Source organism: Passer montanus, unplaced genomic scaffold, assembly GCF_014805655.1.
Source record: "Passer montanus isolate IOZ18808 unplaced genomic scaffold, ASM1480565v1 scaffold117, whole genome shotgun sequence".
NCBI lineage: Eukaryota > Metazoa > Chordata > Aves > Passeriformes > Passeridae > Passer > Passer montanus.
The window spans coordinates 1,152,281-1,171,279 of record NW_024358389.1 but is presented as its reverse complement, the minus strand read 5'-3'; the positions used below and the strand labels follow the sequence as shown (position 1 = coordinate 1,171,279).

The window sequence follows — 18,999 nt, the reverse complement described above, 5'->3', positions numbered from 1 at the left end:
CAGAACCTGCTCTTCGAGCTCTCCTACAAGCTGGAGCCCGGCAGCCAGTGAGGGGGGGCCCGGCCCGGGACCCCCAACCCCGGCACCCCCCGGGGGGCCCGGAGCCCCCCAGCACTGACGCACTTTGCCCAGCCCCGGCCCTTGGGTGCTGCNNNNTCTATTTTTGTATGTGTGGCCCGCTCCCCTCCTCCCCACCCCCCCCCAGACGTGTATATTTTGTACGGCCGCTGTCCGGAATTGTACATTTATTTTTTAAGAAAAAGGAGGAAAAAAAAGAAAAAAAAAAAAAAAAGAAAAAAAAAATTAAGCTGGGGGCGGGGCGGGGAGCCCCAATAAAAGTCTGTCCCAGCACCTGTCTGCTATAGATGGATGGTTGTTTCTCACCTGGCTCTGACGTCATGCTAAGGATTGAGGTAATGGGGGAGTGACGTCACAGCCCAGCTGTCGATGACGTCACTGTCCCGGCGCTGACGGAGTGGCGCCGACCTTCCCAAGATGGCGGCACCGCCGAGCTATCTTGGACCTTCCAAACATGGCGGCCGCAAAGGTTTCCGTCACCCTCTCAACATGGCCGACCTCCTCAATATGGCGGACGAGGCAGGGGGGGACAGGGGGCCACAGCCGTGCTCCGTCGGGGCACCACGGGCCTTCAGCAGCGTTTCGGCGCAGAGCGGGGAATTTCTTCCCGGTGGTGCCGCTCTGCCTTCGCTCACCGGGACACGGCGGCACTGGGCGCTCACGGAGCCGCCGTGCCCTTCCCAGCACGGCGGTGATGGGCGCCTCCCTCATGGCCGCCCGACCTCCTCATCATGGCGCCGCCGCCTCGCCGTGCCCCGCCCACATCCTGTTGGGCGGCGCAGGCGCAGAGGGGCCAGGGCCGCCATTTCGTTCGGCGGGGCTGGGGCCGGGGCCGGGAGCGGCGGGAGGAGCCGCGGGTGAGCGGGGGAGGGCCGGGGGGGACCGGCGGGGCCGGGCCGGGGCGAGCGGGGCTCGGGGGGGCGGCACTGCGGCCGCGGGACGCCCGTGTGGGGTGTGGTGGCTTGGGGTGGGCGCGTGGGGCCTGTGCGGAGCCTGGGAGCGGCGGGGCTGGGGGCGCGCTGAGGCCTGCGCGGGGCTGGGGGTGCCCGGGGCCGGCTGAGGGTCTGAGGGGTCCGCGGGGCCGGCAGTGGAGTGACAGGAACCGGAGGGGCTGGAGCCCCCACACGGACCCCCTGGACCCTGGGCCGCCTGTGGGATCTCCCACCTCCGGGACCCTGCCCCAGAACTGCCCTGGACCCCCAGCTTGGGTGTGCCCAGAACCTGCGGGTCTGGGGGCTTGTGACCCCGCCACCATGGGGACCCCCACTCTGACCTCTTGTAGCCATCCCCAGGACCCCCGTGGATCTCCACTGAGCCCCCCGTCCTGTCCTTGACCCCTCCACCCTGACCCCTGATTTAGGTGTGGGATCCCTCCCCAGGACTCTCCTTGTGCCCCCACCCTGGGTGTGCCTGGGACTGGCAGGACCAGTGGCCTGGAACCCCTGGGATCCCCACACTGACCTCCTGGACTTCTCTACCCCTTCTTGGACTCCTGTCTTTGGGATGGCTGGAACCAGGGGTCTCAAACCTCCACCCTGACCCCAGGGTATCCTTTGGGACTGTCTTGAGACCCCTGCCCTGACCCCTGGGTCACTTCAGGGACCCTTCCCCAGGACCCCAAAACTGAGGGTCTCCAGAGCTGGCAGGGCTGGGGGCCTGGGACCCCCACTGTGACTCCTGGCACCCCTCTGAGACCCCCATATTGAAGCCCTGGACCCTTCCCCTCCTCCCCCCTAGGACCCCCAGCCTGGGGACCCACCATGGGGACCCCCAGCATGGAGACTCTGCCCCCAGAGTGTCCCCTGGGGTTCCCCCTGTGGCCTCTGAGACCCCCACCATGACCCCACTGACCCCTCCCCCCTGACTCCTGGGTCACTGCAGGGTCCCCTCCCCAAGACCCCCTTGGGGCTGTCCAGAACCAGCAGGACCAGGGGCTGGGGACCCCCGGTGTGACCCCTGGGTCTGCCTGGGACCCCTCCCATGACCCTTGGGACCCCTCTGCCCTTCCCTGGATCCCCCTGGACCCCCTCTATGACCCCTGAGACCCTCACACTGACTCCCGGGACCCCTCTGGACCCCCACCCTGTGGGTGCCCAGAACCAGAAAGGGTTTTGGATCAGCACTGGGTCCTGTCAGGACAGGGGGGGACCTTATTTGGGGTACAGAAGGACCTTTTGAAACCTGTGGTGGCTTAGGGATGACCACGGACACGGAGTTCCATGGAATCCCGGAATGACTCGAGCTGGAAATGACCTTAAATCCCATCTTCCACTGGAAGGGGTTGCTCCAAGCCCCATCCGAGCTTGGAACGCTTCCAGGGATGGGGCAGGCACAGCTTTTCCGGGCAGCGCCGGAGCTGAGTTGCCAGGGGGACACATGCAGGGCTCCCCGCTCCCGGTGCAGCACGGACGGCAGTGCCGGTGCCCCGGGAGCGCCGCGGGATCCCGCTCTGCCTGCGGGGATCGCTGCACCCGGAATTCCCAGCTCCGCCTCGAAGGAACCGGGAAGTCCCCGCGTCTCCTGCCGCTTCCTCCCGCTGGAATAATTCAGCGCTTCCTGCCCAGCCCCTCGGTTCCTGCCCAGCCCCTCGTGTGCCACCTCTCCCTTCCCGGCTTCCTTTTGCCTCTCCGGCAAAGGGGAGGCCTGGCAGGACGGGCTTTTCCTGCTCTTCCTTTTGCTGCAGCGGAATTTCGGGACGGGGTGCCTTGCTCCTGATTAAAGGTTTCCTCTGCTGAGCGACCTGGGATGAGATGGGAGCAAGGGACAGACTGAGCTGGGGGTTCTGTGGCCGGGGATGGGAAACTGAGGCCAGGGAAACCGTGCAGAGGAAAACTGAGGATGTGGAAGTTGCAGATGGAGAGGGAAACTGAAGTTGTGGAAGCTGTGTGTGGATGGGGAAACTGAGGCTGTGGAGCTCATCCCTGAGGAATTAGAAACTCCGGAGATCGGGGTTTTTTTGTTAAAAACGCCTCGTCAGAGCCCGCGGGTCGTTAATAATTCACAGGGAGCGTCTGGATCCCGCGGGGCCGGAGCGTGTCTGTCTGTCTGCACGCAGGGATGCGCCGGGATGCTCCAAATGGAGCTGGCAGCTCAGCTCGGGAAGCATGCTGATAGGATTTTAAAAGCTTGAATGACCTTAAATCCTGCGATGGCTGTCGCTCAGGATAAATTATTTATGTAGCATCCTCAGCTCCTCGGGAGCGGGCAGGAATGTCAGGCTGCTCTGGAGGACAGGGTTGGAATTTGGGAGGGGGTAACGAGGAACTGCGGGTTTGGATGGGAAGAGAGGGAAGATAAAGGCGCGGGGGCGGGTGCTGGAGAGGTCCAGCCTTGGAAGTCGTTCCCAAACCGGTGCGGCCGCATTTCTGCACCGACATCAGAGGGTGGAAATTCCTCTTGATCTGCAGTTCAAAGCCTCCCTGAGGATGAGGCGCTGCAGCTCGGGCTTGCAAATGTGAAATACAAATCCGCCCGGAGCCCAAATCCCCCTGAAAAGCGAGGAAATAGGCGGCTGAAGGTCACTGCTGCTGCCTGTCCTGCTCCAGCAGCAATCCCCCCGGGATGAGCGGGATGGGGGCTGCTGCTGGGGAGGGCGTTTCAGTTCCCTCCACGGCAAACAGGGACTTGAAAAATGCCTGGAAAACGTGGCGTGTCTCCCAGGCAGGGCTGGATCTGCCCAATCCCTCTTTTAGGGGACAAGGGGCATCTGAATGTCAAGTTCTTGGGGTTTAGTAATGTTTTGATGCCAGGGTTGACAGGGAAGTGCTGATCCAAAACACTGCCGAGGCGTCTGTGGCCATGGTGGGCTCCAGCGAGTGGAACAGCAGCTCTGAAGCAGCTTTCCACAGGGTGACCTCGATCTGCTGATCTCTCCCTCCTCCCAAGGGACAGCTTTTCACACCTTGTTTTCCTCCTGCTTTGCTCAGAGCTTTCCTGAGGTTTGGTTTGGACTGGAAGAGCAAAGGCACGGTGTAAACCTGCCCCTCCTGCCTCAGCCCAGCTTTTATCCACTAGTGTCTCTGGATTCAGCCGCTTTCCCTGGGAGCTGCCACCACAGTTTGTGCAGCCCTCAGAGGCTCTGATGTGTCTTGGTGGAAAGGTCCTGGTAGGGAAGAACAAAGGAGAAGGAGCGCAGAGAAGTCTGAGTGTTGTTCACAGGGATAACTTCTGCCAGGCATGAAGGGGTGCTGGGAGGAGAACTCCCCCCCTTTTTTCTTTTCCTGGAGGATTTAGCTCCTGTCTCCCTAATCTGTATCAGCTGGGTCTGTCTTCTTGCACATGAAAGATCCAGGCTGTATTTCAAAGGCACCGTTCCCACCCGGAGCTCTGAGCTTTTCCCAGCCGTGCGCTGAGTTCGGGGCCTCTCGATTTTGGTTTTTCAATGTGACCTTTGCTGTTAATCCCCAGCCCGAACGGGGCCGTGCACCGAAATGGAATGACCTGTTTCTTGGGAATTCAGCTCCAGTTTATCCTCAAGCTGCTTTAGCTTAAACTCTTCTCTCCTTTCCTCTCGCTCTTCTAGGTCAGAGCCTGGATCCGAGCGCAGGTTTTGCTGTAAGGGCACCTTAGAGGGGAGATAGTGACTCGTGATCTGTTTATAGAAATACCCCCGTTGTCCTGCAGGTCCCTGTGGATTGTCCCTGTGGATTGTCCCTGTGGTCTGTCTGGAGCCTGTCACAGGGTGTCAGCAGGTCACACTGAGAGACCCCAGCAGTGCTGGCCTGGCACGGGTGGCACTGGATGGTTTGTGCCAGCTGACAAATCCCTATTTGTGTGTCTGTGAGATGAATTGCTGTCACAGGGGCCAGGGAGGGAAGTGTCACCCTGGGAGTAAGCAGCTGGCACAGGAGCAGAGCGGGGACACAATGCGTGACGTTCCCGTGGGTCGGAAGGTGGTGGCCCTGGCATCACTCCTGTGCTGGCTCAGGGCTGTGACACACGAGACCGAGTCAGGAGTCTCATTACCTGGCGTGTTCCTCAGCTGGATCCCTGCTCATTCCCTCCGGCAGCTGATCCAGCATGGCTGGGGCTCTGCCCGGAGCCACTCGTGCCACCCTGGCCCTGTGATCCCACTGCGGGTGGGAAGGAGCACAGGGAAAAGTGTTCCTGTTCCAACACGTCCCAGACGAGCACGTTCAGAGCTGTCTGTGATCCTGCTCCAGTGGGAAAGGCTGAGGCTGGATGGGTTTGCTGGGTGTTGTTCCTGACTGGAGTGTCCGGAGGGATCGATGGATCTCAGATTTGGCTGGGAGGCCTCGAGCTCGGGCTGGGGAGAAGGAGCAGCACGTTTGTTATGGGAGAGCACTGGGGAGCTGGGGGCCTCAGGGACTTGGAAAATGCCATGAGATAGAGGCAGGAATGTCTTCCTGATGAAGCTGTAGCTGAGGACTTCTCACAGGCTAGAAGAGCTGATTTTAATTAAAAGGCAGTTTAGGTATTTATTTATCTCCCTGAACCCTAGAGCCAGTGGTTTGCCCGAGGGCAGGGGAGCTGCTGCTGTGGCAGCCATGCTGCTGCTCCCTGCTTCCCGTTCTCACACCCTGGGAATGTCTGACAGAGGATGGACCTGTGTCCTGTGGGATTAGGAAGTTGTAGTTTATCTAGCAGGAGATGAGTGTGAGAAGGGATCTGGTTGGTAATACCTGGTACAAACCTGAGTCATAAAGGAACTTTCCCTGCAGTGGGGGCTGTTCCCGTGCCCTCTGTCACCTGCCCTGGAGGTCAGGGCTCGGAAATTGGGAGTTTCAGGTGTGAAACTGCCCTGTCCTTTCCTCTTGTTGGTGGCATGGTTCCCATTAGTGATTGTGGAATAGCTTTTTCCTGTGGGAAGGACATCTGTGGCCCAGAGAGGGACATTTGTCCCCTGCCTCAGGGTCTGTCCTGAGCTGCTGGGACTCTCCATGTGGTGAGCAAGGCCTCCAGTCATCACATTGCTATTCCCTGAGCCGGTGCTCTGGGAGGCCCTACCTGAGCTCTGCTGTCAGCAGCACGAGGGCCTGTGACTTCCCAGTGATTCAGGCTCCCCTTCCTGTCCCCAGTCCCTCTGTGCTCCATCTCCAGTGCCGACCAGAGCTGCTGGGCCCCGCGGAGCCCCGGGAGCTGTTCCAGGTGAGCCGTGGTGCCAGACTGGTTCCTTCTGGGCTTCTGAGGAGCTGGAGCATTGCCACATCTGTGCTGGCAAAGCTGGTTTCCCTGACTGCTTGGACAGCTTCGAGGGGGCTTTGGAGTTGTGGGGCACAGAGAGCCTTCAGTGCTGGGGGGTTATTGATGGAGGAGACAAGAGTTTGGGAAATTCAGGGATGGGAGGGAGCCACAGGGCAGTCCTGTGCTGCTCTGGCTGCTGTGGAGCTGGAGCCATCTGGCAGATTTGCCCTGGCCATGGCTGGAGAGGCCATGGGGCCACGTGCCAGTGCTGGCGGGCTACTGTCACACTCCCAAGTGAGCAGCCTCCGGCTGCAGCTGGAGGAGCTGGGTGGATGGATGGTGCAGGATCAGCCTGGCCGGGTTTTGTCTGCTCAGGCGAGGTGGTTGTGTGAGACAATTCTGGGTTTTGACTGCAGGCGCTGTGGGAGCCCTGGGGATTTGGGGTGGGGATGTGCTGGCTCCCACCTCTGGCACCTGCAGCTCCAGGGTGTTGGGACAGCCTGGGAGAGCAGCTCCAGCTGCTGCTCTGCAGGGACACGGCACCAGCACAATTCCCCGGGGCTGTGTTTCACTGCTGGCTTTTCCCTGACCGCTTCCTCCCTTCCTGCAGGCATGAGTGCCCAGGCCTGCCCCCAGCACTGAGACCCCGGAGCCGCCAGGATGCCGATCCCTCCTCCCCCGCCGCCGCCCCCCGGCCCCCCGCCGCCCCCCACCCTCAGTCAGGTAGGCTGGGAGCTGGCCTGTCCCCACATGGGGCCACTTGCCAGAGGAATTGCCCCTGGAGAAGGCTGGCTGTGGCAGGGGTGGGTGCTCTGGGAGGTGGGAATGTGGAGCTGGGCTGTTCCTGTCCTGGGGAGGTGCTGAGCTGCTGCTCCTCTCCAGGCGAACACGGAACCGCCCAAGCTGAGCCGAGAGGAGCAGCGGGGCCGTGGGGCTCTCCTGCAGGACATCTGTAAAGGGACCAAGCTCAGGAAAGTGACCCAAATCAATGACCGGAGTGCACCCATCCTAGAAAGTGAGTCCCCAGGAGGCTCCCGGCCCCACGCTGGGCGCTGCCATACCCTTCAGGGCGCTTGCCCATCTGGTTCCCAGCAGCTCCTCATTGGAGGAGCCGATAATTCTAGGCTTAACCTCTTTGCCTCCCTCCTTTCAGAGCCCAAGGGCAGCGGCGGCAGCAGCTACGGCTCCGGCTCAGCTGCCATCCAGCCCAAGGGCGGCCTCTTCCAGGGCGGCGTTCCCAAGCTCAGACCTGTGGCAGCCAAGGACAGCTCAGGTAATGGCCACTGGCCCGTCGTCTGTGTGGGGGTCCCTGGGGAGGGCCCTGAGCAGGAAGGGGTGGAGGATGTCACTGTGTATCCCTGGGGATTTCAGCTGCCAAGAGGCGGGACCCCAGATCACATCCCATGAGTGGCTCAGGCCAGCTGTGCCCTCCCCAAGCCTCAGCCCCACACACAGACTTCTTGGAGAGCTCAGGATTTGCGTGTATTGCTGAACTCTGTGTGTTCTCTGTGGTAGCCACAGAGTAGAGTGGTGAGAGAAGGAGCTGTGTGTGGCTGTGCTCAGTGCCAGCTCCCTGCGTGTGCCAAACAGCCGTCCCTGGCCGTTCCTGTGGCCTGGCCCTCGTGCAGGGACAGGGCACTGCTCCCGTGCTGTCCCCAACCCCTCACTGTGCTCTCCTTCCCCGCAGACAGCTCCACTAAACAAACACTACAAGTCCCTGGCTCCCGAGCCGCTGCTCCCAGGCCCCCCGTGCCGGCCAGCAACAGCCGCCCTCAGGACGATGCCGACAGCAGCCGGGGGTCCCCGCCGGAACTGCCGCGCACGCAGAGACCCTCCCTGCCCGACCTGTCCCGGCCCGGCACCGCCGGTGGCACCGGCATGAAGCACAGCTCCTCGGCCCCGCCGCCCCCTCCGCCGGGCCGCCGCGCCGCCGCCCCCCCGGCCCCGCCTGCAGCGCACGCCAAGGCCTCGCCCTACAACCGGGAGAAGCCGCTGCCGCCCACCCCGGGACAGCGCCTGCCCGGCGGCAGGGACGGACCCCCCGCCCCGCCGCCCATCAAACCCCCTCCTTCCCCCGTCAGCCTCCGCTCGGGCGCTCAGTCTCTGGCCCCGCCACCTCCCCCGTACCGGCAGCCCCCCGGTGTGCCCAACGGCCCCTCCAGCCCCAGCAGCGAGTCGGCCCCGGAGCTGCCGCAGAGACACAACTCCTTGCACAGGAAGGCGCCGGGCTCCTTGCGGGGTCTGGCACCGCCGCCGCCTGCTGCTGCCTCCCCGTCCCTGCAGAGCGGCCGCCCCCCGCCGCCGGCCAGAGACCCCCCGAGCCGTGGAGCAGGTAAGAGCTGCTCGCTCTGGGGTGATCAGGGTGGGAGGTGACAGGCAGGAGTTGACCTCGGGGCACAGTGAGTCTTCTGCATGTGGTGATGGGGCTGAGCTGGGGCAGATATTGCAGTGCCATATTTAACACATGTCCTTGATCATGTCCCATGACCATCCAGCTCCTTCCAAGCACGGTGCTGGCGGTGGGTTGCAGCTGGGCAACTCCTGCCCGTGCTCTCCTGGGGTGGGAGATGACAATGTGTGAGAGCATAGCTCCCCTGAGCTTCCTAAATGTCACTGGAAGGGTGCAAAAAGCTGTGGCAGAGCAGGGAGAAGCCTTTCCCTGGGTGTGCAGCCCTCTGGAATGTGTCCCCGTGGCTGGGACTGGTGTTGGCTGTGCCCTGGTGCCCCCCCGTGCACTCCTGGGCTCCCCGTCCAGACCGCAGCTCCTGCCTGGGCCCCTGCCAAGCCGCTCCGTCCTTCTGGCCCTGCCAGAATCCCTCCTCAGAGCTACAGCTGGGGATCTGCGCTGTCAGCTCGAGTGTAATTAGGCTAATGAGGAGCGTGAACTGCCACGGAGCCTCTGCGGGAGGCTGGGCAGGAGTGAGAGGTGGGTCAGAGGGGCTGTGGGTCCTGTCACTGCCTTGGTGACACTGCGGATGTGGCTTCCAGTCCTGGCAGGCAGCATCTTGGCTCCGTGTGGAGCTGCTGCCCTTGGACTCTTTGGATCGTAGCTGCTCCTGGGATCCCCTCTGGTGCAGAGTGGGCTGGGAGGGAGCACATGGGGCTGGAGCAGCCCCTGGGATGGATGGTGAGCCATGGGTCAGCAGGGCTGGCCGGTCCCTGCACTGCAGCTGGTGGAGAGATGAGGAATGCAGATGTCAGGAGCGAGCAGGAAATCTCCGGGCACACGAGGAGCATCCCCGGGCCACGGTCTGGCCTGGAACGCTCCGGGGGATGTCCCTGGGATTGCCCCGGGAAAGCTGACCCCGCTGTCCCTGCAGCTCCGCCGCCGCCGCCGCCCATGCTGCGGAACGGAGGGCGCGACGCCCCCCCGCCCCCGCCCCCCTACAGACTGCACGGCCCCGCCGAGCCCCCCAGCCGGGGGAAGCCCCCGCCGCCCCCCACCCGCACCCCGGCCGGGCCCCCGCCGCCGCCGCCGCCCGTGCGCAACGGGCACCGCGACTCCATCTCCACCGTCAGAGCATTCCTGGGTGAGTGGGACCCCCACCCCTCACAGCCGAGCCAGGCTTCGGCCAGGCTCCCCCCAGAGCCCCCCTCCCTCACCTGCCCCTTTGTTTCTTCACAGATGACTTTGAATCCAAATACTCCTTTCATCCCGTTGAAGACTTCCCAGCCCCAGAGGAATATAAATACTTCCAGAGAATCTACCCCAGCAAAACAAACAGAGGTGAGGAGGGTGTCCCAAATTCCCTGTCCCCTCCTGTGCCCTCGGGGCTGGCACTGTCCTGTTTGTCCCTGCACAGGGTGGGGTGGGGCAGTGGCCATGCCCTGGGCCCTGCTGGCGTTCTGAGGGTGCTGAGCCCCATTCCTTGGGGTCTCAAGCTCTGTGTGCTGTGAGGCAGGGGAGAAATTTGGGCTGTGCGGATGCCCTGTCCCACCTGCTTTGCCTGCTGGGAAATGCTGCAGAGCTCATTCCTGCCTTTGCTGAGCACCTTTGGCACTGGAGGGGATCTCGAAGGACCCCGCGGCCAGGGCAGGGTCTGGGGGGCTGCACACCCTCTGTGTACCCCAGGATCAGCCCCGAGCAGCAGCACTGGGACCCGTCAGAGCTCAAAGTGCCCTTGGTGTGCTGCACGTCAGCGCTGCGGATCCCGGCGGAGACTCCGGGGAGAATGGGATGCTCGTTTATTTTTAGAGCCATGAATGTTTAATGCGGGTTTGAAAAGCCCCGAGCTCGGTGCGGCTGCAGCGGCTGCTGCCAGGCGCAAATCCCAGGCTCCAGATCTCCGCGGGGAGGTCGGGGGGGCCGGCAGCTGGCGCGGGGGCGTGGAGGAGGGAGAGCAGACGTGCTGGATCCGTGCTGGATCCGGCTCTGCGGAGCTGCCGCTTCCAGCAGGCTTCCTTCTCTTCCAGCTACGCGCGGGGCTCCCCCTCTGCCCCCCATCCCCAGGTGAAAGCGGGCTGTGCGGGTGGAATGTTCCAGAGCGGAGACGTGGAGCTCCTTCCCCTTCCTCAGCCGGACCCCCCCAGCTCCCAGCGCCCCGGATCCTGCATGACACGCTCCCAGCCTCGCCGGTTTTCCCAGGACAAGCGGATCCCCTGCCAGCCCCGCCTCATCTGTGCACCCCCCGGGAGGCAGAGACCTCGTGGCCGCCCTGGAGGGGTCCATCCCTCACTCCTCCTCACGGATCCTGGGTCGGGATCTGCCTGGGAGCCGGGCACGGGACTTGAGGCCGAGCCGTGCGCCGGCTGTTGGGACCAGGGGGGCTCAGGGAGGGGGGCTGGGGTCAGGCAGGGGATGGACACGCTGTGAGACCCCCCCCAGAGCGAGGGGGAGCAGGGACAGGCCGGCACAGCCTCGTTATCCTGGTGGGACCTTGTTACCCCGGCACAGCCCATTGCTTTTTTGCACAGGAGCCAGTGGAGGAAGGGGGGAACATGAGTGGGACCATGCAGGGACACCCCAACCCCCTTTCTCTGACCCCACAGGGGGGCACCCCCACCTGCCCCCCTCAAAACCACTGCTCCCCGGGGATTCCCCTGGCTCTCACTGCTGACTGCCCCCAAAACTTGAGCATTTTAACAAGAAAACACTAATTACATGGAGGGGGGAGCTGTTTGTGCTGGGTCTGGCACACCAGGGGGCACGTGGGGGGGCCCTGGGGGCCGGTGATGTTTTGCCTTACACTCCCTGTCCTGGGGTGGTCCCAGCCCCACGGCGGGGGTCCCACTAACGTAGTTACTGATCTCTTTGTACCATAGCAGGAGGGGCAGGGGGGCCTCCCCTGCACACGGGTTTGGGGCTCGTTCAGGGGATTTTTTTTTCTATGATGATGGACCTTCCCCTGTTGAGGCTGGAGCGAGGTGCTTGAGGGGTGAGTGGGGGGTTTCTCTGGAGAATGAGCCCCCTCCCCCAGCGCTGCCCTTTGGGTTAAATAAAGGTTCAAAACGGTTCTGCCCCTCCTGGAGAGAGGGGCCCTTTTAAAAGGGAACAGAGGAATTTGGAGGAGCTGGAAATTACATTTAAATAAAAGTAATAAAGTGATTAATGATGTCAAGGACACTGTCTAAGGGGGAGGTTCCCAGGAACCCCTTGTCTTTCTTGGAGGTGACGCCCCAAGGGCTGGGAGCAGGGGTGGCAGACAGCGTGGAGGGTATTGAGAGCACAGAGCGGAAGTAGGAAGGCACGATCGGGGTTACTGGTGGCACTGGGACCACTGGAAATGAGGATTGTGGGTACTGGGAGCAGGGGGAGGGGGATTGGCACATGTGGGCGCTGGGAGCATGGGGGAAGCGTGGTGGGGAATACTGGGAGGAGGGGTGGGGAGCGCTGGGAGCGCGGAGAGACGAGACTGGGCGGTGGTAAAAAAGCAATATTGGAGGAATTGGGGTCACTGGGAGTGGGGGGAATGCGGGGATGGGAGTGCGGGCCCTGGGAGCATGGGGGACACTGAGTGCCCGCAGGCAGACTACATCTCCCAGCATGCCCCGCGCCCCGCGCTCGGCACCTTCCGCCCCGCCTCGGCTGCGCTCGCTGATTGGCTGCTCCGTTGCGGTCCTTCCTCCGGCCGCGGCGATTGGCGGCGGCGGCAGCGGGGTAGCCAATGGGGCGAAGGGGGCGGGGCCAGCTCGGCCTGGTGGCGGGAAGTGCGGAGCCGGGGCTGATTTGGCGCGAGAAGGTCGGTGGCGGCAGCGGGGGGACCCGAGGGGACAGGGGGGGTCAGGGACGGGGGCAGCGCGGTGGGGACCGGGACTGGGGGGCAGGGGATGGCCGGGAGCCGCGGGGCTGGCGGTCATTCTCACCCGGCCGCGGTTCTCCTGCAGCCCCCGCCATGGCCAGCAGCAAGAGGCAGCCCACCATCGGCTTCCCCCGCACCAGGAGCGCCCGACTCCTCGCTGCCCCCTCGGCCAAGAGCGACCCCGGCTGCCGTGCTCCGCGCCCCTCGCCGCGTTCCGAGGCCTCGGGACCCTCCGGCCAGGCCAGCCCGGACACACGCTCGGACCGGACCGCAGCGCAGCCCCTGAGCCCCAAAGCGCAGCCCCTGAGCCCCCGCAAACGCCTGGGTGAGTCCCACCCCCGGGACCCTCCCATTTCGGGAGGAAAAGTTGCTCCTGCAGGGTTTTTGGCGGGGGCTGAAGCATAAAGGGAGAGTGGGAGGGTGGCCCTTTGTCACCACCCGCTTGTTGTCCCCGCAGGTGATGACAACCTGTGCAACGTCCCCCATGCCTTACCTTGCTCCCCGGCCAAACGCAGCAAGGAGAACCGGGGCCGCCGCCTGCTCTTTGGGGACCCCTCGGCCTCCCCCGAGCAGCCCAAGGGCTCGGGGCCGTCCCCACGGAGCGGGGGGCCCGAGACCCCTCGGAGCTCGGGGCTCAGCGGGCAGCAGGCACGCAGCCGGCTCTTCAGGCAGGAAGGTGGGCGTGGGGTTGTGAGTGTGGGCAGGGCTGGGCATGGGGTTCTGGATGGGATTATGAGCATGGATAGGGCTGAGTATGGGGTTATGAGTGTGGGCAGGGGTTATGGATGGGGTTATGAATGTGGGCAGGGCTGGGTATGGGGTTCTGGATGGGATTGTGAGTGTGGATAGCGCTGGGCATGGAGTTATGGATGGGATGGGATAGGCATAAGGATTGGGAATATGGATAGGGGTGGTGATAGGGGTCAAGTTGAGGGTGGAGGAAAGGATGGGGTTGGGGATGGAGCCAGGGTTGGGGATGGCTACATGGAGCTAGGTATGGATATGAAGGCAGGGATGGGGATGGGGATTTGAGGATGGGGATGGAGCCAGGGTTAGGGATGGCTCTATGGAGCTACGGATGGGTATGAAGGCAGGGATGGGGATGAGGGCGTGGATGGGGATGGTGATCAGCTGGGATGGGGTCCCAGCAGTGCCTCCTCCCTCCCTGAGTGCTCTTGCTCCCTGTGCAGGTACCTGTTACCAGCAGGCCAAGCAGGTGCTGCACGCGGCCGTGCCCGAGCGGCTGCAGGGCAGGGAGCAGGAGACGGGGGTGCTCCGGCAGTTCCTGCTGGAACACGTCCTGGGGCGCCGTCCCGGCAGCCTCTACGTGTCCGGAGCCCCTGGCACTGGGAAAACAGCCTGTCTGAGCCGTGTTCTGCTCGACTGCAAGGTGTGTGCCGTGGCCAGGCCGTGGGGCTGCTGTGGGGCAGCGGGATGGGCCCAGTGTAACGCTCCCAATCCTGGCAGGACAAGCTGGCTGGCAGCAGGACGGTGGTGCTGAACTGCATGGCACTGGGCAGCCCCCACAGCGTCTTCCCTGCCCTGGCACAGCAGCTGGGGCTGCCCATGGCCGCTGGCCGGGAGCGTGTCCGGAGCCTGGAGAAGCATCTGACAGCCAGGGGGCCCATGGTGTGAGTTCCCTGGCTCTGGTGGGTGGAGTGGGATTCCCCCGGGTGCCAGGAGAGGCAGGCTGGCAGCAGCTCTGCTCTCCCTGCTGGGAGTGCTGTGAGGGGACAGAGCAGGGGTTGATCTGAGCTCTCCCACAGCCTCCTGGTGCTGGATGAGCTGGACCAGCTGGAGAGCAAAGGCCAGGACGTGCTCTACACCCTCTTTGAGTGGCCCCAGCTGCCCAGCTCCAGGCTCGTCCTCGTGGGTGAGTGTGCAGGGTGTAGGAGGGTGCACTGCTGCCCTGGGAGACTTCCCTTTGCAGCCTCCTCCTGCTCCCTCCTTGGAGAACAGCCCTCATCCTCCTCTTCCTCTCGCCCTGCAGGCTTGGCCAATGCCCTGGACCTGACAGACAGGAGCCTGGCCAGGCTGGGAGCCCAGCTGGCTGGCAGGCCCCAACTGCTGCACTTCCCACCCTACACCAAGGAGCAGCTCACCCTCATCCTGCAGGAGCGGCTGGGACAGGTGGGGACACGGGGAGCACAGAGCGGGGGGACACAGGGTCCTGTGCCCACGCGGGTGGCAGCACTGACAGCCCTGGTGCCTCACAGGTGGCAGGTGACCCCGTGCTGGACTCTGCTGCACTCCAGTTCTGTGCCCGCAAGGTCTCTGCAGTGTCCGGTGATGCCCGCAAGGCCCTGGACGTCTGTAGGTCAGTGTGTGCCCCAAAACCCAGTGCTGCCAGGGACAGATTGGTCCCTGTGAGTCTCTACAGCTTCCCTGCTGGTGCCAGGGGTGCCCGCTCTGCCTGGCACTCAGGGCTGTCCCTCCCCAGGCGTGCTGTGGAGGTTGTGGAGCTGGAGGTGCGAAGCCAGACCCTGCTGAAGCCTCTGCCCGGGGGTGAGTCCTGGAGTCCCCAGTCAGACCCTGCTCAAGCCTCTGCCAGAGCCAAAACCCTGTGGGGTCACCTCGGTGTGACCCTGGGCTCCCTCTGTGGGGCACCTGCCTGTTCTCACCTCCCTGGCATCCCCTCTCTCCGTCCCACAGGTGACTCCCCGGTGTCCCCTGTCCCCAAGCGCGTGGGACTCCTGCACATCTCCCGGGTGCTCTCGGAGGTGTTTGGGGACAGGCTGGCAGGGGGGCCCCGGGGCTCCCAGGACACCTTCCCTCTGCAGCAGAAGGTGCTGCTCTGCTCCCTGCTCCTGCTGGCCCGCCACTCACGCACCCGTGAGGTGACCCTGGGCAAGGTGAGTGGCTCTGGGACCCTCTCAGGGTGTCCCCGGGGTGTCCCCTTGGGGGTTTTGCTGTGGTCTAACCCACCCCTGCCCTCCCCAGCTCCACGACACCTACAGCCAGGTGTGCCGGCGCCAGCAGCTCCCCGCCGTCGACCAGGCCGAGTGTCTGTCCCTTGTCACCCTCCTGGAGTCCCGCGGTGTCCTGGAGCTCAAGAGGGCCAAGGAGGCCCGGCTGGCCAAGGTAGTGGGGCAGGGGCTGGTGGCAGCGCTGGGGCATGGCGCCAGGGTGTGGCAGCACGGTGCTGAGCACCCCTGTTCCCCCCTGCCAGGTTTCCCTGACGCTGGAGGAGGCAGTGCTGGAGCACAGGCTGCAGGACACGGCGCTGGTGGGCAGCATCCTCGCCCGGGGGCTGCACTGACCCCCCTCCCCGTGGCCCCAGGGGGGATTTTGCTGCTGTGGCAAGAGCAGACGAGTGGTTCCCAAGGTTTTTGGGCATTTGTCAAGTTCTGCCCCGGGGGCTGGCAGTCTGGGGTCTTTTTATTAATATTTTAATGTAATAATATTATTAATGTTATGTTGTAATTGCTGCGTGGTGGGAGCTTAGGGGGGAGGCTGGGACACCCCCCAGCCCCTCTGTGCCCCCCCCAGTCCTTTTGCAGGGAGTGGGGTGCTCCTGGTCCCCATTGCCACCCTGGTGTGTGATGCTGAGCTCTGGTGTTGCTCCTGCCATGAATCCTGGACCATCTTTGCTCCCAGCTCTTTCTGGGGCTCTCTGGAACCTCTTGAGCACTCTGGCTGCAGGGAGAATCCTCCCAGTGCCAGCCCTGCTCTGGGTCCGGCTGCTGGCAGTGGCACAGGGAGGGCAGGGACCCCTGAGGGGAAAGGACAGGGGGGATCCTTTTATCTTCTGCCATGAAATAAAGTCATTTTGGTTCAGCTTTGGCTCCTGTCCCCCGTGTTTCACCCCCGTTCCCCCAATCCCTGCCTGCCCCAGGGCTGTGGGGACCCAGCCCTGTCCTCCCCAGCCCCTCTCCTGGGCTCCAGCCCCAGCCTCAGCTGCTGGCCCTGGCTCCTCTGTTTCTGTTAAATAATGGACGCTTTGACCTAATTTTGCAGCTTCCTCGTCGCGGGCTGGGGGGAGTGTTGGGGGCTCCAAATGGGGGTGGGGGGAGTGGGAGGGGATGAAGCTCTGCTCGTGCCCCTCGTCCCTCTGCCCCACCCTGCCTCTGCCATCCCCCCCAGGACCCCTGGGTGCCCCCCAGCAGCTCCAGGCCAGGGCTGGGGTCCTGCTGGTGGGGGAGGACGCGCTACTGGAGTCCCCAGCGTGCCTCAGTTTCCCCGTGTCCCCAGGGGTGGCCCTGCCGTGTCCCCTCTGCTCCGTGGCATCCCTGCAGCTCGCGGCACGCGGGGACATTTCCACCAGCTGCCAGCACCAGGACACAAAGGGGATCCCAGCCCCTGGGTGCCACCACAAACGGGGCGCAGCGCCGGGGGACACCTTGGGGACACCTTGGGGACACCTTGGGGACGCGTGGGTCCCTGCTGGCGGGGGGAGCAGCGGGGAAACCGAGGCAGGGGGGGCACGGGGGGAGTCTGGGGGCCCCGGGCAGGCTCAGCCCTCGCTGCCGGCGCTATTTTTAGCCGTGTGTCGGACGTGTGCGGCGGCACGGGCGGGCGCCGGGGTCACTCCGGGCTGTGTCCCGGTGCCCTCACCGCCAGGGACCCTGCGGGACGCTGTCCCTGTCCCTCCCCACGCTGTAGGGCTCAGCGGGGACCCAGCTGGCTGTCCCCAGGCTCTGGGTGGGTACCGCCATCCCCCTGCCCGTGTGGGGTGCCCGGGGGTCCCCAGCCCGCGCGGTGCCAGCCCAGGGAGTGTCGCAGCCCCCCGGCGACACGGTGACACGGCGCAGGGTGGCGGTGTCAGGAAGGAAGCGCCTGGCAGCGCGTGGGGTCCGCGGTGACGTGCTGGCGGTGCTGGCGGGCATCCTTCTCCCTGTGTCACCTCCATCCCCGGGCCCGCTGTGTCCCCCCGCGGTGACGGTGGCACTGTGTCCTGTGTCCCCCCGCGGTGATGGTGGCACTGTGCCCTGTGTCCCCCCGATGGTGGCACTGGCAGGGCACGGGGACACCCGCACACCTGAGGCTGTGGTGGGCACAGGGGGTGTGCCAGTGTCCCTGGGGCGTGTAGGGCTGGGGACAGCGCAGGGGACAGGCCCCCCCGGCCATGGCAGTGCCAGCCCCGCTGTGCCGCAGCGGATGAAGAATCGATGGCGCAGCTGGATGCGGGGCTGCCGGAGCCGCTCGTCACCGCGGGCTGCCAGCGCTGCGGTGACAGCAGCGGGGACACCCCGCGACACCCCAGCTGCGGCTGTCCCCCGACCCCAGCGCGCGCGTCCCCTTGTCGCCGCGCCCACGGGGCCGTGCCGTGCCGCGCCGTGCCGCGCCCGCGGGCTCGGTGTCCCCTCGGCGGTGTCCCCGGTGCCCCGCTGTCCTCCCTTGCTCTCTCCTTACATAAGCGGCCACGTGGCGGGCACGGCCGTCACCGCCGGCACCCAGATTCCATCTGACAGCCCCGTTCCGCCCGGCTGCTCCCGCCTGGCACCGGGGCTGCGGGGCTGCGGGGCTGCGGGGCGGGACCCCGCACGACCCCGCCGCGAGAGGCCCGGCAGACACGGGGACGCGGCGCGCTGCTGNCCGGCGGGCCGCGGGTGGGCTCGGTCCCGCGGGGCCCGTGCCGGGGGTCCCGGTGGGAGCGGGGCGGGGGTCGGGCTGGCCGCCGTGCACATCTGGGAGTGATTTGGCACATTCCACTGGGCTGAGCACATGCCGGCGGCTGGGCCCCGGTGTGCGGGGAGGGGGCCGGCCGCTGCTCCGCGCTGGGTGTCCAGGCTCGCTCTGGTGAGCACCGGGGGAAACTGAGGCACGGGGGTGTGCTGAGTGGCCTGGTGGGCACCACCTTCCTGTGGGATCCTGACAGGCACCCGAGGGTCCTGGGGAGTGGGGGGCCAGTGTGACTCCCCCCGGGGCATTTGCTGAGGCTGCCTACACTCCTCACTTGTGTGTCTTCCCAGGGGAGCTCCTGCCCCACTGCCCTCGGAGCCCTCGTACTGCAGGGTCTGGGCTGTGCAGGGCCCTGGGTGGCCTTTCTGGGCTGGGTAGCCTGTGTCCATGTCCCTGTCTCCATCGCCATCCCCTTCCCAGGATCAGCATCTCTCCGGGGACAGGCAGAGCAGGGCATTCCTCTGCCTACAGGCACTCTGTACCTCCGGGGTGCCACAGGTGCCCCCAGCCCTTCCCCTCTGAGCCTGGGGGGCAGCTCAGGCACTCCCCATCCCTCTGCCCTCCTCCCCGCAGTGCGTCCCCATCTCTTCCCTACGCCCCTGGAGCACCCACCCGCTGTTTTCCCTCACGTGGGTGCCCCCAATCCTCCACCCACTGGGTATCCACAGTCACAGAAGAGGGAAGCGGGCTGGGGGGGAGGTCGTTGGGGCACCTCCTCCTGTGAGCGTGGTGGGGAAGAGGGCTAAGAGTGGCACGGGAATTGCGGTGCGCGGCCCCTTTAAGAGCCCCCCCCGCCCGGCGCGGCGCGCGCACCCACTTTCTCCCCTTCCGCTTTCTGGAGACTTCAAAGAGTTACAAAGCCCAGCCGGCCCCGCCCCCGCCCCGCCCCCACCCGCTCCCCATTGGCCGGCGGGGC

General features: G+C 64.9%; 2 protein-coding genes across 8 annotated transcripts; both read left to right on the top strand.

The window, feature by feature from the left end:
* Window positions 1-381: 381 nt before the first annotated feature.
* On the top strand, window positions 382-11,783 carry WIPF2 (WAS/WASL interacting protein family member 2). Of its 6 annotated transcripts, XM_039697278.1 has the most exons (9): window positions 870-935; window positions 6,117-6,186; window positions 6,833-6,945; window positions 7,105-7,237; window positions 7,376-7,495; window positions 7,910-8,554; window positions 9,543-9,752; window positions 9,848-9,949; window positions 10,636-10,817. In XM_039697278.1, exons 3-9 carry the CDS (start codon window positions 6,883-6,885, stop codon window positions 10,674-10,676), a joined length of 1,314 nt encoding a protein of 437 aa, XP_039553212.1. In that variant the 5' UTR covers window positions 870-935; window positions 6,117-6,186; window positions 6,833-6,882; the 3' UTR covers window positions 10,677-10,817. The 6 variants fall into 6 exon arrangements, with proteins under 6 accessions (XP_039553211.1, XP_039553207.1, XP_039553210.1 ...); XM_039697273.1 differs by lacking the exon at window positions 7,105-7,237 and having other exon boundaries at window positions 413-935; XM_039697274.1 differs by having other exon boundaries at window positions 9,543-9,949; window positions 10,636-11,783.
* A 124-nt stretch (window positions 11,784-11,907) lies between these two features.
* On the top strand, window positions 11,908-16,405 carry CDC6 (cell division cycle 6). Of its 2 annotated transcripts, none has more exons than XM_039697272.1 (12): window positions 11,908-11,954; window positions 12,547-12,786; window positions 12,919-13,137; window positions 13,652-13,851; window positions 13,929-14,092; window positions 14,228-14,334; window positions 14,452-14,591; window positions 14,678-14,778; window positions 14,902-14,966; window positions 15,114-15,313; window positions 15,402-15,542; window positions 15,631-16,405. In XM_039697272.1, exons 2-12 carry the CDS (start codon window positions 12,555-12,557, stop codon window positions 15,718-15,720), a joined length of 1,659 nt encoding a protein of 552 aa, XP_039553206.1. In that variant the 5' UTR covers window positions 11,908-11,954; window positions 12,547-12,554; the 3' UTR covers window positions 15,721-16,405. The 2 variants fall into 2 exon arrangements, with proteins under 2 accessions (XP_039553206.1, XP_039553205.1); XM_039697271.1 differs by lacking the exon at window positions 11,908-11,954 and adding an exon at window positions 11,983-12,401.
* Window positions 16,406-18,999: the final 2,594 nt, after the last annotated feature.

Excerpts from the sequence above, each read along its gene's own strand:
- WIPF2 (XM_039697273.1), top strand. The coding sequence starts at position 533 with ATGGCGGCCGCAAAGGTTTCCGTCACCCTCTCAACATGGCCGACCTCC. Across the intron at positions 7,496-7,909 it reads GGCAGCCAAGGACAGCTCAG|ACAGCTCCACTAAACAAACA; the intron begins GTAATGGCCACT and ends CCTTCCCCGCAG. Across the intron at positions 9,753-9,847 it reads CACCGTCAGAGCATTCCTGG|ATGACTTTGAATCCAAATAC; the intron begins GTGAGTGGGACC and ends GTTTCTTCACAG.
- CDC6 (XM_039697271.1), top strand. The coding sequence starts at position 12,140 with ATGGGAGTGCGGGCCCTGGGAGCATGGGGGACACTGAGTGCCCGCAGG. Across the intron at positions 14,592-14,677 it reads TGCAGGAGCGGCTGGGACAG|GTGGCAGGTGACCCCGTGCT; the intron begins GTGGGGACACGG and ends GGTGCCTCACAG. Across the intron at positions 15,314-15,401 it reads GTGAGGTGACCCTGGGCAAG|CTCCACGACACCTACAGCCA; the intron begins GTGAGTGGCTCT and ends TGCCCTCCCCAG.